The sequence below is a fragment of the Thamnophis elegans genome, chromosome 5 (genome assembly GCF_009769535.1).
Source record: "Thamnophis elegans isolate rThaEle1 chromosome 5, rThaEle1.pri, whole genome shotgun sequence".
Lineage (NCBI taxonomy): Eukaryota > Metazoa > Chordata > Lepidosauria > Squamata > Colubridae > Thamnophis > Thamnophis elegans.
The window spans coordinates 26,686,514-26,706,192 of record NC_045545.1 but is presented as its reverse complement, the minus strand read 5'-3'; the positions used below and the strand labels follow the sequence as shown (position 1 = coordinate 26,706,192).

The 19,679-nt window shown below is 38.2% G+C and overlaps 1 protein-coding gene across 1 annotated transcript in view; it reads left to right on the top strand.

Annotated features, from left to right (window-relative positions):
• ROR1 (receptor tyrosine kinase like orphan receptor 1) overlaps nt 1-19,679 on the top strand; it is a 181,505-nt gene that overhangs the window by 109,914 nt on the left and 51,912 nt on the right. The window contains exon 2 of the mRNA XM_032218486.1: nt 15,099-15,170. Coding sequence (XP_032074377.1) covers nt 15,099-15,170 — 72 coding nt within the window. The remainder of the gene's footprint in view (nt 1-15,098; nt 15,171-19,679) is intronic.

Below are 19,679 nucleotides of genomic sequence, written 5' to 3'. Positions count from 1 at the left end.
CTGCAACATTTGAATTAAATCATGTTTTGCATGTTACAAATTGCTAAAAGGGAAACCTTCCATTTAGAGGACTGGAACACATCAAATGTGAGGGCATCAGATTTCACAAATCTGCAGATGTGAGGGCATCAGATTTCACAAATACCACAACACTAGTGTTCTATCTAGTTTGCCCTGTGCTCTCTGACACATTAGTGCAATGCTGTTACTTATTATTGTTATTTTTGCTTCTAGTCTCTCCCCCCCCAAAATGGTGTAGAGTATCTAAAAAACATTGTTTCATAGTGGCACCTGAACAGTGATGTGTGGTGAGGTTTATGGCTGGTGAGGCAGTCCTCTCCCCCGACATCCCACTGACTAAAGCATTTTCTTAAGCCCGCCGGTGCTCGCGGCAGAGCTCAGGCGGGCGAAAGAAAGTGCTTTAGTCAGTGGGGTGTCAGAGGAGAGGAGGGAATGAGCATTCTCTCCTCTCCCTCGAGACCCCACTGACTAAAGCGCTTCCTTTAGTCAGTGGGGTGGCGGGGAGAGGAGAGAATGCCTGAGCATTCTCTCCTCTCCCACGACATCCCACTGACTAAAGTGCTTTCTTTTGCCGGCCTGAGCTGGCAGACTGCCGCAGACACAGAGGCGGACGAAAGAAAGTGACTCGCCATCACAACAGTACACAAGGACACAATAGATACAAACTTAAGGTAAACCACTCCAAACTTGATTGCAAAAAATACAACTTCAGCAACAGAATCGTTGATGCCTGGAATGCACTATCTGACTCTTCCCCTAACCCTCACAACTTTAACTTTAGACTGTCTACTGTTGACCTCACCTCATTCCTAAGAGGTCTGTAAGGGATGTGCATAAGCGTACCAAAGTGCCTACCGTCCCTGACTTAATGTCCCCATTTATTCGTATCCATTTCATGTATTCATAATCACGTTTATACTTATATCTGTTATCTTACACATGCTTGACAAATAAATAAATAAATAAAATAAAATATTGTTGAAAGCTAGATTCATACTGGGCTCTTTTAAGTAAAAGTTTCTGCAGCTGGCAAGCCTCTAATGGCCCTGTCTGAACTCAGAACCTGTTTGAAAGGTTGGGTTTACTTTGAGTTTCTTTTTTTTCCTTGTAACCCTTCTAGGCATATACAAAATGATAAGTCAGCCTGCTGGGGAATTTAGCTGACTCTGTGGAGATATATTTCAGTCTAGTGATCTTATATCTGACCTTAACTTGAAAGACAACGTTACCAAAAATAGATAAAGTAAATCATGAGGTGTTCTGGAAATGCAGCTTAAGTGTGTATCAGTAGTCATTTAGATGCATACCAGCTGTTTTTTTCATCATGGAAGACAACAGCTCCATAATTATAGCAAACCAGTAATCACTGAAATTTGCCTTTTTACACAAAGACAAATTCCTCAATGCTACTTGGACTAACCCTGGGCTCGGATGCCATGTGTGTGTGTGCATTCCGTCATTGAAATATTCCCTCATCTAATGCCACTGACATAAATAGCTAATCGCATGAGAATGCAGGCCTGCAAAATATAAGCTTGTGTATCCTGAATCCTCTGGCTTCCTGCAATAGTTTTTCAAGTGCTGGACCTTGATAGTCAATCTGTGATGCATCATCATTACCAAATTCCACACCTCATCCATCACTCTCGGTAGCTTCAAGCCTTTCCACTACAGGAGATGGCATAGAGATAGTGCTTATTGGGAAAATAAAAGTGAAAAGTGAAAAGCCTCCCTATTCAAGATAAAATGATAGGTCTAATCTGATTTATTACATGAAGAAGTTATAACAGCATTGCTGCATTGGTGGCGTTTTTTGTTTAAAGCTGAAAATCAGTGCTATTCCTCCCCTCCTTGCCCCACAGATCGATGGAAAAGATCCAGCAGCTGCGAACATATCCACTATGTGTATCTGTGCTATGTTCATGGAGAGCTTTAACCTGGCATTTTGTTTAAAGAAATATTTGATAATAAACTGCCGACTGTAAAATGTTACTAAAGGCCATTACCAGGATGTGGAATTTAAATGTGGAATTTCCAGATGACAGAACAACAATAAGAACCAACAACAAATACAACTTTCCAGCAATTGAAGCCATTAGTGGCTATTTGAAAAAATAACACTTTCACTTATAAAATCATCATAGTAAGATTATTGAACATGATGGAATGTGATATATTCTGGAGAGCCCCAGTACATTGTTGTAAAGAAGCCATGATTCAGCATGATCCATTCTTTGTGAATGGAAAAGTGCAAAGAATCCAGTTAAAACCAACTGGAAATCTATCAAAACAGCAATTAAGTCCCCTGCTGAAGAATGATCACATGTAGCATTCTGTGGCAAGGCTAGCATCTTAAATTCAGCCATCCAACTTAACTTCTGACTATAGTACCCTTTTTAAGAAGTTCATCTTAAAGTAAAAACATTTCTAGGAATTCTTGTTTTATTTTTTATTTTTACAGAAGTCACATTAGGAGACCTTTAGTAAAAGTAACATTTAAGGTCTTCAATTCTTCGAAAACATTTGAAACTGATCTCTTTGATCAAATGTCATTCACATGTTGTATAGTTGGCAAGGCCATTGCTAAATACTAGCATGGATATGAAATACGATACTCCATCCTAACAAAATGTTTAAAGAAGTCTTTCAGTAACTGACATTTTCAGCCAATGTATTTTGGGGAGTTAAGTAATTAAGTGTAGAATAATGAGGCAAACAGAGATGTATAGCAGGGACAAAAGTAATGACTAAGAAAACACAATGGATGAAATCCAGACTAGGTTGAATTATTTTAAAAAAATCTTGCCCTTGCATTTTGTTTTCAGATTTCAGTGTTAAGCCCTATTAAAAGTTTAACAAACGGGAATAACGGGTAATCATGAATGCCATATCAAGTGAGACTTCAACGCTTAATACAGACCATCTATGTTTATTTATTCCAAACCATGAACTCTGTGTGACTTCTTCAACCCGTAATACCATATTTTTAATTTAAGTAGATTTGGAAGATGAACTTTTCAAAATGTATTACTAGATAAGGCCCTTAACTGATATTTCATTTCTTTCTTCAAAGCATATTTTTAAGGGAATATGAAGCCTTAAAATACAATTTTCTTGCCTGTTCATTAACAGAGTCTTTGATTGTTTTAAGTAATCTCTTTCTGAAAAAACTGCTTTGACTCTTAAGTTTTGATTTCTGCAGACAAATGGAAGAAATTTTCATGTAGGAAGAATTAAGCAGCTGAAAAAGATTAAAACCAGCTTATTGTGAATGTATCTGTTGTTGGCAATAACTGATGATGACTACAGGTTAGTCCTAGACTTAAAACCATTTGTTCAGTGACCATTCAAAGTAACAATGGCACTGAAAAAGGTGACTTGTGACCAATTTACCCATTTGCGACCATTGTAGCTATCTCATGGTCACATAATCAAAATGTGGACACTTGGCAACTAGTTTATATTTATGACAGTTGTAGTGTCCCGGGTTCATGTGATCACCGTTTGTAACTTTCTGACAAGCAAAATCAATGGGAAAGCCAGATTCATTTAACAACTGTGTTACTAACTTAACTGCAGTTATTCACTTAACAACAATGGCAAGAAAGATCACAAAAATGGGGCAAAACTCAATAATATGCACAGCAATAGGAAGTTTGGGCTCAATTGTCAAGGACTGCCTATAGTTATTACTTTAGTTACATACTTCCTTAATTTCACAGAAAATGTATATAGTCATCAATACTCTAACCCCATTTATATCTAATTGTTCCAGGTCATACACAAAAAACCTCACAGAATCTGCTACATTTTCTATACTGTGATGAAAAAGAGTTCTGTCTGTTATCTGTCTGTCTGTCTCTCTGTCTACCTACCTACCTACCTACCTACCTACCTACTATAGAAACCTGGCCAAAGGGGAAAAGAGGAAGGCAGAGGATGAGATGGTTATATATTGTCATCAATGCACTGAGCATGAATTTCAGCAAATTCTGGGAGACAGTGGAAGACAGGGGTCTGGTATGCTATGATCCATGGGGTCGCAAGAATCAGACACAACTTAGTGACTGAAGAACAACACCAAATAGAAATTTGTATCAGATTTGATGTTTGTAAGGACTGGGGTCAATATTTGGCATATTTGTAAAGGCCATATCCTTGGTAGGCTCAACAGTGCTGACGCTTTCGTTGACTGCTATCTCCTGTCACTTTTTTGAGGACACAAGTGGTAGTAGGCCTTCCATTGATCCCTGCCTCTTTTCCAAACATTGTAATGTAGTAGGAATAGGTCAGCATCTAATGACATACAAACTAGTGCAAGGAGATTAGACACTGAGCAGTCTCCTTTGCTAAACTTGTCCTACTGTCTACCCATGCGTGTTGACTGAAACCCTATACCTGGTTTCTTCAAAAGATCCTTCTCATCAAGATGCTTGATAGAAGAACCAAAAAATTCATCATCCCTCCTCTTCAGCTTGTAGATGTTGGTTAAAAGCTTTCAGTCCATATGTGATGAAAAAGGGTTCATCTTAAATGAGTAAGAGTTATAAATATATTCACTGATTTAAAATGCAATAGAAGTACACTCTAATAGGTGATTGACAAAATATATATAATCCAGCACTAAAGGAGTTAACTCTCTTATATGGCAATGCTGAGAGAACCTCCAAGCAGGTAATTAGCCATGTTACAACAAACAGTAGATAAGTGAGAGGCTGTTCCGGGAATAAAAATAAATAAAAGGAAGCCAAGCAATTACGACACCAGAATAACAAAATTATCATTACAACGGACTAACTTAAATTGCCTCTGACTTATATCTGCTAGCATGCATTTCTCCATCCCAGAGGGAAGTTCCCCTTTTTATTTTTCTAACAATAAGTGATTGGGTAAAATAATTGAAACACCCAGATGTAGCAATAACCACTTAACCCAGCCATTCTTCTCTTTAGCAACACTTCTGTGAGAAATCTAAAATTCAGCCCAGTATGAATGCTGGGCCACAGATAGAATAATTCCACTAAAGCGACTAGGCTCCTGTCCCAACCTATTACGGTGCCAGCCTACATGTCTGAATCACATTAAAAGTAGAGAATAAAGCTTTCACTATTCTCTTTTCTTTAAACGTTTAAATAGATAATTGCCTGCAGGCCTAACCATCTAACTGCAAATCAGACAGGAACAAGAAATGGCTTTCATTTTGTTAGTAAGAACAGCTTTGCCCTAAAGTAGTTTTGATCTAGTCTCCATGTATGACTCACCTAGAAATTACTTTGGCTGACATACCATTTTCTGTTTTGGCAGAATATCGTTTTAAAAAATTAGGTGAAATATAGTTTGCCTCACCATAGTTCTTCTAAATTATATATTTTACCATGGTTCTATTAACTATTGATTGACAGCCATCTGCCCTAAATGATCCAATGTCCTGAGGAATAAAACAGTTAATTTTAAGCTGACTTCTTGAATTTTGGTGATTTGTCATTGGTTTTCTGCTGTTTTTCAGTCTCAAGATTACAAGCACCATTTACAGTGCCTTCACGTTTGTCAATTTTGTTATGCTGCATCCTGATTCTAGAGTTGTTGGAATTCATTTTTTTTCTCATTAATCTACACTCAGTACCCCATAATGGCGAAGTGAAAATAGCATTTTAGAAATGTCTGTAAATTGATTAAAAAGAAAAAAGTGAAATATCACATTGGCATAAGTGTTCAGACCCTTTGCAACAATACGTGAAATTCTACATTGGAATCCACCTGTGGTAAATTACATTAATTGGACATGATTTGGAAAGGCACACACATCTCTATAGAAGGCCTCACAGCTGACAACGCATACTGTAGCTGAGCAAAAGCTATGAGGTCAAAGGAACTGGCTGCAGAGCTCAGAGACCAGATTATTGCAAGACAAAGATCTCGGGAAGGCTACAGTAAAATTTCTACTGCACTGAAGGTTCCTAAGAGCATAGTGGCTTCCATAATTCTCAAATGGAAGAGGTTTGGCACAACCAGGACTTTTTCAAGAGCTGGTTGCCCGGTCAAACGAAGCAATCAGGGAATAAGGGTCTTAATAAAAGAGGTAACGGAAGCCTCTCCTCAGTGCAAAATGCATGAAAGCCTGTTTGGAGTTTGCAAAAAAGCACTTGAAGGATTTTCAAACTCTGAGAAGCAAGATTCTCTGGTCTGATAAAATTAAGATTGAACTGTTTGGCCTCAATTCTAAATGTTATGCCTGGAGGAAACTAGACACTACTCATCACCTGCCCAATATCATCCCAATGGTGAAGCATGGTGGTGGCAGCATCATGGTCTGGGGTGTTTTTCAGCAGCAGGAATTGGGAGACTGGTCAGGGTTGAGGGAAAACTGAATGGAGTGAAGTACCGTTAGAAAATCTGTTCCACAGTGCTCAGGACCTCAGACTGGGCCGAAGGTTCACTTTCCAACATGACAACAATTCTAAGCACACAGCCAAGACAACACAGGAGTGATTTAGGAACAATTCTGTGAATGTTCTAGAGTGGCCCAGCCAGAGCCCTGACTTGAACCCTATTAAACATTTCAGGGAGGGGGGGGGACACTTCAAAATGTCTGTCCACTGATTGCCACCATCCAACCTGACTGAGTTTGAGAGAATTTGCAAGAATGGCAGAATAATCTCCCAATCCAGGAGCGCAAAACTTGTCATGTCTTTCTCCAAAAGACTTGCGGCTATATTTGCTACCAAAGGTGCTTCAACAAAGTGCCGAATGTAAGGTCTGCCAATATGATATTTCAGGTTTTTTTCTTTTTAATAAACTTACAGACATTTCTAAAATTCTGTTTTCACTTTGTCATTATAGGGTACTGAATGTAGATTAATGAGAAAAAAAACAAAAGTGACAAAAGTGAAGGGGGTCTGAATACTTTCTAAATGCACTGAATTTATTATTTTATTTAATTATCTTTTATCTATCCATAAGTCATGTTTCAGAATAAAACCCTTTCAAGACAGCTTTCATATAGAAATAAACTACAAAACAATACATTCCCACAATCACAATGCTAAAATTATTGATTAGAAAGGGATAATATGCAAATAACTAATGTTATTGCTTCTTGGATGACTCTGATATTAACCCTCTTTTATTTGGAGAAAAAAACCAGAATTAGTACAGCTCTGCATGCATAACATCAGGATAATAAATATGCAAGGCATCAATAAATAGGAATAAATAGTGAACCAGAAAAAATAAACGAGAAAAGAAATACAGCTAAATCTAATTAACACCAGAACTGTTTACTGTTCTATTTTCATGCTTTTTTATCCTTGTGATCAAAGTGAATGTAACAAAAAATAAAGATATTACACTTCACTTCACTTCACTCCTCATTACATCATGGTCTGACAATAGAGTAGCATTTACTGTGATTCGTTCAAGTTCTCAATTATCAACTTTGCATTGTTTGTATAGAAAAGTACAATACAAAAACATCCTCAGCCAGTATAGCTCTAATATCTCTAAAAACATTAATTATAAATTTATAACACTGTCTTGAGTTCATGAGAGAGAAAGGTGGCATGTAAACCCAATGAACAAACAAATCTTAGAACATAAGTATTGAAAAAGACATTGAGATTACCTACTCCAATGTTTCTCAACCTTGGTTAAGTTTAAGGTATGTAGATTTCAGCAGCCAGAATTCTTTGGTCAGCATGGAGAGAACTGACTAGGGAATTCTGAGAGTTGAAATCCACACACCTTAAGATTGTCAATGTTGAGAAACAGTGATCTAATTTAAATGCTTGCCCACTGCAGTAACTCATAGTATCTCCAACAATATCTCCAGGGACTTTGGTATCCAGAGTCCAACCCTTATCAAAGCAAGTCTGTTTCATCATTAAAAATCTCTTACTATCATAAAATATTATATATTTGTAATTAAAACCCATTTATTGGTCTAGCTCTGAATAGTTCTGCCCCATCTTCTATATGACAGGTGTCTTAAGATGTATGAAATATTACGTCTGTCCACAGTTTTCTTTAGATTAAACACTTCAAGCTTCCAAGGGTTTCTCATAAGTTTTCTTTCCAAACCATTTATCATATTGGTTGCTATCTTTTCTAAAACGTATGGGGTCTAGATCAAAATATAATATTCTTTACATATTTATACATAAGACATATTAAATAATCAAAGAGACTTCAGAAAACCCTCTCTTGCTCCTGCTGAAAATTGCATGATGTGCTAAGTAATTGATGTATTAATTTCATCAGGTGCCATTTTCAAAACACACAACAATCAGCCTTCAGTTTCAGCACAATATATTCCATAGTTCAGTTTGTCATAACATTTTCTCTAAAAATCATGAAACATACAGTGAAGATCCATATATTTTTCCAGTGGAAGAGAGGGAGTGGTCATGTGTGGGTATTCTCAAAGACTGAGAGCAAACTCTTAAATACTCGTGCCTTCCATCCTAGCCCAGTTTCCTCTCAGTCTCCTTGGTCCAAGCACTGTTGAGAATTGTTATAGGTAGGATTACTTTTTGTTGTAATCTGATCCCTTATTTGGTTTAATTGGGCATTTTAAAAATTCTAAATTAGCAACTGCGGCCCCAAGGGACAGTCCTCTGCCTCGGGCGGTTGGGGAGGGCCCTATGGGGCATTCAGACTCTCAGTCTTTGGACCAATCAGGTTTTGAGAATACCCACACGTGACCTCTCTTCCCCTTAAAAGACACATTCAGGTAAGACCAACGTTCTTTCTCAATGCCATACTAAAAAATAAAATATGGTTTCCCCACCTGTTATATCGTGCTTCTTAGGAAGTTTACACTTCATCTTTGTTGTCAGCATTCGTAAGAGTTTTCCTAAAAATAGATTAATTTTCAGGAAATCGGGTATCTTGAATAGAGAAACAGTTACTAATTTTATGTAGATTATAGTTTATCATGGTGTGGATGAAGAGACTTAAATTGCTGTAAATGTTGAAGAATGTAAGGAGGGAAGGCTTTAGAGTTAAACCCTGTATATATAATAACTCAGAGACATTAATGTAATATGCATAATAATGATTACTTCCCACTGAATCGATATGTTAACAATTATTTAAAAAATCATTACAAATACAGGAATTCATATCAAATGCACATGGGATTATCCCACAATAACAATGTTTCTGTTGGTTCTGTGAAGTTTAGAAAATGTTCTTCCTATGGTATTTTGGAATGCCTTCCTGGTCGTAATTTTGCAACGTCAAAGAAGAGGGATTTGGGCCTTGTTTAGAGTTTTGTATCTGTTTCCTTATCTCTCAGTGAATGATTTTCATGTTTTTGCTGTCCAGCTCAGTGGTTGTCTTTAATGGATATTCAATCCTTCATTGTCATTAATTTTTTAAAGCAATCTTCAGATTCTATCCAGTGCTGGTATTTGCCAGCAAAAGTATATCCATTGCTTGAATAGTTTTTTCATTCCATCATGCAGCCCTTTATCCAGAAATCTTCTAAAGGATTTGAAAACTACCGAAGTAAATTATAATGCTTCAGTGAGAACACAGGCATAAAATGTGATTTGAGCAAATGTCCATTCCTACAGTGGAATACGTAATCTTTCAGCTTTTCACAAAAATGGTTATTTCCATCAATGTTCATTGAGAGTTACCATTACAAATGTTGAAATTATACACTTGTGGGTGTTTTATGTCTTCTATTCATGAGAATCTATCAGAATTGTTCCAGAAAAAGAAGAGGCAAAGCTCTCTGTTGGGTGGTAATTTCCCCCCTTCTCTGTATAGTTTATTGTTCAGAATTATAAAGCATAATATTTAAATGCCTATACAGTGATAGAATAACTTGAGAATTGGACTGCATTAAGTTATTATATAATGTTCCGTGCACCTTCGGTGTTGAGTCATGCCGGCCACATGAGCACGGAGACATCTTCGGACAGCACTGGCTCTTCAGCTTTGAAATGGAGATAAGCACCTCCCCCTAAAGTGGGGAATGACTAGCACATATGTACGAAGGGATCCTTTACCTAAGTTATTATATTCAGGATTCATTTTATTCAGTCAATACCGGTGAACAAGAAAACCAAGAAGAAATGAAGTTAGTCTCATCAGTATAATCTTGATGTATTGAATATATTCTGGCTCTCTGTTTTGCAGTTTTGACACTCATGGTATGGCAGGAAAATGATCTAGCCTCCTGCAATGTTTCCTTCATCTTGGAGAAATTAGTGTAAATTGTAAAATTGTAAAGCATGGAAGAATTTATTGGACAGAAGAATGAGTACAGTAAAGGGTATAATTGGACTATTTACTCCACTTTCGCACTATAAGTATAAACCTTTTTACATTTCATTTTTAAAAAATGATACTTAATATGCATCAAAGCAGGTCCCAAAGTTTTGAGTGTTGCTTGTATGGGAATATTCTCTTGACATAACAAAGATAGTCTTTTCAAAACACATTGAGGCCTATTTGGCAGTACAACATATCACCTTTAGTATTTTTATTTCTCCATCTGTTTCCTTAACTTGTATGTCCTGCTGTTTGACACTATTTTGCATTTTAGTAAACACATAAAAGTGAACTTTCAACTACACAGCATTTTCCCCCTTAAGTGTATACGTTACGCCTGGCTACACATTTAATATAAAAAAATTCAGATCGAATCAGAGAACAGATCCATCATTTTTAATAGGACAGAGAAACATCTAGATAACAGGCCTGACAGACTTGGTCTTAAGATTGTATAGCAGACAGTGTATATGTCTGCTATTATTTCTCAGTGGGTAGATCTGAAGCCTAAATTCTATTTTCCCCCCAAAAAAATTGAAAACCTTTTTTCCTTGACTTCTTTCACCTTGTTTGTTTGGTGAATTTACCTAAAGTCATTGAAATCCTGTTTTTATTTTTTTAATGAGACAGTGATCATTTCCTTCTAAAGCAAAATACTCCTTTTCCAAATTGCCCTTATTAATGGTTAGATTTTTTTTCAAATATGAACTTGCAAAATAGTATGTGCAATGGTTTTCTTTAAATTTTGTATTCTTGAACAGGGGTCCACAACTTGTGGCCCACGGCCCACTACTGGGCTGCATCCTATTGGCCACTGGGTCACATGAATAGCTGGCTGGTGCATGTGTGCATGAGAACAGCTCTACTCACGCAAGTGTCCCAGGCACTTGTGGCCCCACTCATGTGAGCAACGGGTGTTTGCGCATGTACATGTCTTCAAAGAAAAACAAAGTCCAGTTGCCTTCTGAAAAAGCACCTTTGGGACAACCATGACCTGGATGACTGAGAATCTCTACAGTCTAGAAGAGCTAAAGTTTTTATTTTTTAAGGAAAGTTTAGGTGACACTCAGAGACTTGCAAGGGATTGTGGAGTTGTTCAAGTCCACTAGAGCTTGCAGAATCAACTATAGAAGCTCTGACTAAATGCCATCCAGTTTCAGATAAACAATTACTATTCAGACTTCCAACAGGTCTCTAAAGAAAGAGAACTCACTTTTTCATGTGGCAACTTGTTCCACTGGTTGACAGCTAATGCACTTTATCCTGGTGTCTCTCCTGTACCTACTTTCTTGTGGTGGTGGAACAATAGATAATAAGACTATTCTGTTTTCTCTGGGATAGCTTTTCAGATATTTGAAGACTTGTCACATTCCTCTTCAGTTGTATTTTCAGTATACTAAGCATACCAAGTCCCTTTAATCAATAAGTGTGGTTTCCAGACCATTCATCAACTTCGTAGTTCACCTTTCCATTTCCTTCTACTTTTCATGGTCCTTTGAACTTTGGTGGCCAGAACAGAACACGATTCTTCAAATGGGTTCTGACCCAAGGCAAACAATTACTTCCCATGAACTGGACACTGTTAATGCACTCCAAGAAATCATTTATCTTTCTGTGCAATTGAACCATACTATTGGCTTATGTTTGACTTGTGGTCAATAAGTACACCTAGATAGTACAACCAAGCAGGTTTCCCAATTCCTATACTTGTGCCTTATAGTTTCCCCATTGTGATGCAGAACTTTATATATCTTTATAATCCTATTCATTTTGGTTATTGCCCAATCCTTTCTAGAACTTCCTCATTTAAAGTAGCCATCTTTCCCAACTTTGTGTCATTAGCAGATTTTATAGGTGTCTACTCAATTTCCTCTCTTGTTTTTCTTTAATAGTTGCATTGTTATATTTTTTGTGGGTGTTGATGTAAGCTATTATAATTGTTGTGATTGTTTGGATGGAATTTAATCTATCCATGGGTGTTCAACTTTCAGCCTGTAGGCTACCAATAGTAATTTGATTTAATATATAAATAAATAAAATGAGCATAAAAATTTACAGAGCATTTATATTCTCTGCCCTGCTTGCTAGTATCACATCCAGCATTTTTAATATCTTCACACCTGGTGTGGATTAAGGACATAGCAGTGTGGTTTAAAGCTGTGCAATTTTGCCAAGTATCTCTTTTTTGTATATTTCAGGAATGATTGACTGTAGAGTTCATCCACTAAAGCACATCTCCAAACTTACTCACACTTTGAGGAGGCTTGTGAGCTTTAAAAGACTCGTAGCTCTGTGTGTGTTCTCATTCCTGGGTAAAGCATTCCAGTCTGAAACAAAAATCTAAGCAAAATATAACCTTGTACTATGCTTCATAATAGCTGATGAAAATCCTAATGTGGTTGGTTATATGTTCTCAAATAAGAGTTGGGGTTTTTTTGTTTTGTTTTTTATTTTGCTTTATATCGGGCTTTACATTTTTACATTTAAAACTCTATAATTCTAATTGAAGGATCATTAAAGTTTTAGAGATTCAAGACATTAGTAGAAGACAGTTATGCCTACTTATACAAAAGTAGGTTCTTACGAATTGTATAAATTATAGAGTTTCCAGCTATCTTATTCCTTCCTTTTTGCAGGAAAATCCACAAAAACTCTTGTAGCACCTTAGATACAAGATGCCTTGTGGCATATACTAGCCATCAAACAATTTCCTTTTGGTGTTAACATCATCATGGAAAGTGTAAAAAAAGGTCAGAAGCAAAAGCAAATACAATCTGCTTCCAAGTAACTTGGTTCCTCTGTATACTAATAATATTGAGGACAATTCATGTGGAACTAGTAGATTGCATATATTGCTTGTGACATTTTTCTTCTTCTGATATTTATCTAATTGTAGAGCAGGGGTAACAGAGAGAGAGAAAGAGACGCCTTACCAAATAGTTGATTATCTAATAGCAAAATACTTTTGTACACTGGGGGTTTCATCTCATAACTTATTTTTCCTATTCTAATAGATCTCCCCATGGTTTTTATGGTAATGGCCTTGTAACTAATCAGATTGTATATTCATGTAACAGCCATCTTTGGCCTGGGATCTGTCTATTTATGTTATCACTAGCAACTGAGAATGACAAGTTCAGCTAATTGGCTCAGTTGGCTGAGATGTGGTATTTAGAACTGATTCATAAGATGGGATTGTGAGCTACAATTACTTTTTAGATTTAACTTACTCAACATACATTGTTCAGAAATCTTATTGATTTCATAGATGCTTACATTCTTTTGAATCAAGTACAATATGGAAAATAAAAGGAAATACACTTTGGATGTTTTTATAGTTGCAAAAATTATTATATTGAACACATTAGTTTTCAATGGTTTGAAAAAGTTATCTTTCTTTCTATATTTTTATGGCATTTTTACCAAATGTATTGTGTTAGAAATATCTGTCTTTTTAGGAATGTGTACTGCTTACACTAATATATATTTAACTACCCATTTTTCTTATTCCTGATTAAACTATAATATAAAATATATATGAAAAACAAGTTGTGTGTGTGTGGTATGTTTTGTGATTTGCTATTCTTTCTCCCCCCACCCCCGTTCTATAAAATGTAGTAAAAACAAGAGTTACTTAAGCACCATGAAATCTATACAAATTAAATGTATTTTTATACTCACTGCCAGTAGCTAAAATAAATATTTCTTCTACCTAATTCATTTGTAGGACATTTTGCAATCAAAGGAATTTCTGGTAGTATCTTCTGTTAATATAGATTGTCAAATTTAAGTGTTCAAAAAATCCAATGCATAGATAAATTTACAGAACTGACCCATATTTCGTTCTTCTTCTCTGAATATATTTGCCCAACAGTTTAATGTTTCAATTATTATTGTTTAAATTACACCACTGCTCAAAATAGTACAATTGTGCACTGAAGTAATCTCCTTTTACTCCAACCTCAATGTGCATTTTTTAAAAGCAAAAACATGGGCACTCATACTTGAGTAGAACCACATTCTCTATAGCAAGGGACGAGTTTCAAACCGTGGTGTCCCATTGCTGTCATGTGACTTTTTGTGACTTTCCCTATTCATGGAACTGGGGTGGACGTGGCCTGCCTGTGACATATCTGGCCTGCCGGCCGTCAGTTTAACACCTGCTCTATAGAATCAGCAATCGAGTATTGAAAAAACAGGGTCAAACAGATCAGTATTCTTTTAAATTTCTTCCAAGAAGCTTTAGTTAAATTCCCCAATGTACAAAGAAACCACCCATCATCCCAGGTGCCTGTATTGGCCAGTATTATTGGAGGTGATTCTTAGGTACGGCTGGTTATCTATCATTCCACCCCCTCCCATCTACTCATTCTTAGAATTCTTCTCTGATGGCTCATTACATTTTTAAAACTGAAAAACTAATTGTAATTTTTTTCTTTCATTTCTATAATTCCCATTTTTTCTTCAGAGAGTAATTAATTAATGCTGCAGTAGTATTCTGTTGCGAAAAATAAATAGAAAAACCAGAACACTCCCACGTTTGCCATTCCAGATATTTACTGATTTGTTTCTTTAAACAATTCAAAAAATCTCCAAACTTTATTGATTTTTTCAGTAAACAGTATTTGCATTTATTGTACCCTCTGAACAATTCTGGCAATACAGCATACTCATGAGATCTAAACAACGGGAGCGTGTGTTTTTGGCATGTAAAAGTCTCTTGTCAAAATATGTGAGTCCTATATTCCCTAGTTGATACAATGTTCATGCATTGATTTTTTTCTCTTTTCTTTCAGGAACAAATGTGTCAGCTACCGCTGATTTAATACCTACGTCAAATTGGAACATGTCAAATGAAGTAGATAAAGGTAAATAAAAAAGAAAATAAATGCCATTTCAGATTTTAAACACTGTAAGTTTTCCTTATTTTATTTTATTTTTGCAAAGTGATACACAAATCTGCTAGTAAAATTAGAGACAAAAAAGAAAGCCAGAACAAAGTTATCATCTGATGTTTGGTCTGTTATTTCTGAAGTGAGGATTTCCCTTTTTACTATGAATAACACATTCCATATGTTTGGGATTTTTTTAAAGCCAGGATGTGAATTATAGCAGTTTATGACCCACCTGACATTTCATCTTTTGGCTCTTAGAATCTGGATCCAATAGGAACATGCTTTAATCGGAATTGCTTTGCATGCAGATTTTAGTACGAAATTTGGAATGAAGCTGTTATGGCCTGGGATAAAGAATGCAAAATATTTTGGGATTTGTGAAACCACTCATAAAGAACATTTACAGTCACATTTTTTCATGGATGAACATATATCTGTTTCTTTTAAATATTGCTATCTAGCATGTCTTTCTGGGGCTTCAAGCTTCTGGAATTTTATGTTGCCTATCTACAGTTATAACTCATTGATGAGACAGCTCTGATAATTGTTAAAGGCTAGATAAAATGGCAGGCACTCTGAAGCTATATTTTTCTCATGGTACACATCAAAATCCTTTTGCCACAGTTTTCCTGTGAAATCTCACCGTTGACAGCTTAGGACACTAAGGAGCTGGCCAGCTTTTGGTCGTTGTTAGGATGGCTCTCTATCTCCAGTGAACAAACCAACCTCAGCAGTCAGTGGGATAAAGTGAGCAGCAATTTAGGTAGTAATGCCAGGTTACAATACACCTGACCCTTTCATGCATTCCTCAGTTCTGGCATAAATCACCTCAAGTTATCTGGTCAGTCAGGTTTTTTTCTCAATGGATGAACAGAAAGGCATGTGTCCAAATTAGACAGAGTTGCTAGGAATATGTTTTAGTGTCTTGCTGCCTAAGGAGATTGTCTATTCAGGTTAGTGCACATTAGTGCAGGGGAAGATAACACAAAAGCAAAGCAACAGAATTATTCAATGTGGTTGATTTAGAGAGATTTTTTTTTTTTTTTTTAGAGATTTTATTAATATTTGTAGGCCGCCCTTTTCCCTGAGGGGACTCAGGGCGGCTCACATAAAATCGGGGAAGGGGAGATACAGACATTAAGATAAGACATATAATAAAATAATAAACAACATACATTCATCATTCGGGAGGGGAACTATCCTTGTCCCCAGGCCTGACGGGCGAGCCAGTTCTTCAAGGCTGTGCGGAAGGCCTGGACGGTGGCGAGGGTGCGAATCTCTACGGGGAGCTCGTTCCAAAGGGTCGGGGCTACTACTGAGAAGGCCCTCCTCCTTGTAGTTGCCAGCCGACACTGGCTGGCCGATGGTATACGGAGGAGGCCTAATCTATGTGATCTTATTGGTCGCAGGGATGTAATTGGCAGAAGGCGGTCTCTCAAGTATCCAGATCCACTGCCATGTAGGGCTTTATGGGTGACTAATAGCACCTTGAAGCGCATCCGGAGATCGACAGGTAGCCAGCGCAGCTCGCGGAGGATAGGTGTTATGCGGGTGAACCGAGGTGCACCCACAATCACTCGCGCGGCCGCATTCTGTACTAGCTGAAGTCGCCGGATGCTCTTCAAGGGCAGCCCCATGTAGAGCACGTTGCAGTATTCCAGCCTAGAGGTCACAAGGGCCCGGGTGACTGTTGTGAGAGCCTCCCGATTCAGGTAGGGTCGCAACTGGCGCACCAGGCGAACCTGGGCGAATGCCCCCCTGGTCACAGCCATTAAATGGTGGTCAAACGATAGCTGTGAGTCCAGGAGGACTCCCAAGTTGCGAACCCTCTCTGAGGGGTGTAGAATTTGACCCCCCAGCCTGAGTGATGGAATATTGGTCGAATCTCTGGGAGGGAAACACAACAGCCACTCGGTCTTTTCTGGGTTGAGCACGAGCTTGTTAACCCTCATCCAGTCCATAACAGCTTCGAGGCCGCGGTTCATCACGTCTGCCGCTTCATTGAGTTGGCACGGGGCGGACAGATACAGTTGAGTATCGTCCGCATATTGATGGTATCTAATCCCGTGCCTGCGAATGATCTCACCCAGCGGTTTCATGTAGATGTTGAATAGTAGGGGGGATAAAACCGAGCCCTGAGGCACCCCATAAGTTAGGGGCCTAGGGGACGATCTCTGCCCCCCCACTAACACCGACTGCGACCTGTCCGAGAGGTAGGAGGAGAACCACCGCAACACGGCGCCTCCCACTCCCACCTCCCGCAGTCGTCGCAGAAGGATACCATGGTCGATGGTATCGAAAGCCGCTGAGAGGTCGAGGAGAACCAGGATGGAGGAATGTCCTCCATCTCTGGCCCTCCAGAGATCATCGGTCAATGCGACCAAAGCGGTTTCTGTGCTGTAACCGGGTCTGAAGCCTGACTGGAAGGGGTCTAGATAGTTTGCTTCCTCCAAGGACCGCTGGAGCTGGAAGTTGATCCATTCATATCTTCTTATGTCATAAGCCAATGGTGCTTCGATGAATGTATTTGCCACTGGTTGAGATAGGACCTTGTTGGCGAACCTATGGTACGTGTGTCCAAAGTGGCATGTGGAACCATGTTGCCTGGCATGTGCAGCATCACTTGTTCCTCTTCTGAGTTTCTGGTGCACAGGCACATGCGACAATCAGCTGTACTTGGTGCATGCAGCAGTGTCGGAAACCAAAAGAGCTGGCATGCATGCCAGTAACTGGAAGACTTGCTGATCAAAGTGCTCCCTTTTCGGCACTCGGTGCCAAAAAGGTTCACCATCACTGGGATAGGATGTAGGACTACACTCCCTTATGAGCATTATTCCACAAAGCTCAGTTAAGCAAGTTACCATTGAAATCTTACAGAACTATATAAATCCCTGAGGTGATTCAGATCCTTCTAACTGCCTCCATCTTATTATGGTCAATCCATGCTGGAATCCTCATGTCAAGAGCTTATTCGTAAAGCTATATGAATTTGCGGTCCAGGTTCTCAATTCTCACTTGCAATTTATACTAATACTACTATAATCTCTTTTCATTTGTGTGCATTTATAGTTTATACATATACAGAAATAATCACCCATACAGTTTTAAAGTCATTGTCAAATTGTTGCTGACTTAGAATGAAAAGAGTAGCAAAATGTACCCATATGGAGATATAAGAACAGCTGGTAGTCAGTTAGCCTTCATTTATTGAGGTTAGAGTTCATTGCAAGATGCCGGGAAACTAGATTTTTGGAAAAAGTTGAAGTTTTAAATGCAAAATACATGCCAAGCTTCTTCTCTTTCCTGTTGGCAGAATTAGCAACAATTTATTAACCCATAAATCTATGTTGTTTGCAGAGGGTTTTTTTTCCAGGATGTGAGTGATTCCATTTGTTTTTTATTTCTGAGTCCTTTTTGAAGTATAGACTTCCTAAATAGCAATCCAACTTTCAGGCGATTGTAAGGCGATTTTAAGACACCCTTAAAAATTTGAGAGTAATGTATTGCAAGAACAGGACCAGTCTGTTCCATCTCTTTATATTGTAGTTTATGTTCTCCATATCCCTAGACATCCTTTTTCCTTTCTCTACAACATCATTGTTTCTAGCACAAACTATAAAGGTTCAAAGAGAAATAATACACAGTAACTGACCTTACCCACAAATGGAAAATGGTAACCAGAGGTGGTTTTCATGTACGTTTACCACCAGTTAGCCCCCGCGTGTATGCTTGCTTTGTGAGCGTGCACCTTCCACGCATGTGTGCAGCCTTCCACGCATGTGCTTTGTTCGTGCACATGGCTTGCACGCATGTGCGTGGCTTAGAAAATGTGGCTAAATAGGACAGCATAGAGCCGGGGCAGGAGGTGACCCATCCTCAGGTCTCCACTACTGGTCCGAACCAACTGAATATCACCTCTGATGGTAACCATCTAAGTATAGTATTCATAGTATTCAGAAAAGGGAAAGTTTAGTTTCATGGCAATTGGTACAAATAATCATTTCCCAAAATAATTTCAGTATTTAATTTCAATTAAAAATCCACGACAATTAGTCCTCAACACATGACATAATTGAACCCAACATTTCTGTTGCTAAGTGAGACATTTGTTAAATGAATTTTGCCTCATTTTACGACTTTTCTTGCCACAATTGTTATAAGTGAATCACCACAGTTGTTAAGTTAATAGCACAGTTCTCTCTCTCTCTCTCTCTCTCTCTCTCTCCCTCCCTCCCTCCCTCCCTCCCTCCCCCTGCCCACCCATCCACCTACCTACCTACCAACCAACCAACCAACCAACCAACCAACCATCTATAGCTAGCTATCATCATTTATCTACTGTGTTTCCCCGAAAATATGACATGCCCTGAAAATAAGGCCATGCCAGATTTTTGGGGTGGGCAAATAAGCCCAGTGGACAATCTCCTCTCCGGCCGGGCAGAGCGCCACTCACTCAGCAGTATCCCGAAGGCACCAAGCTGC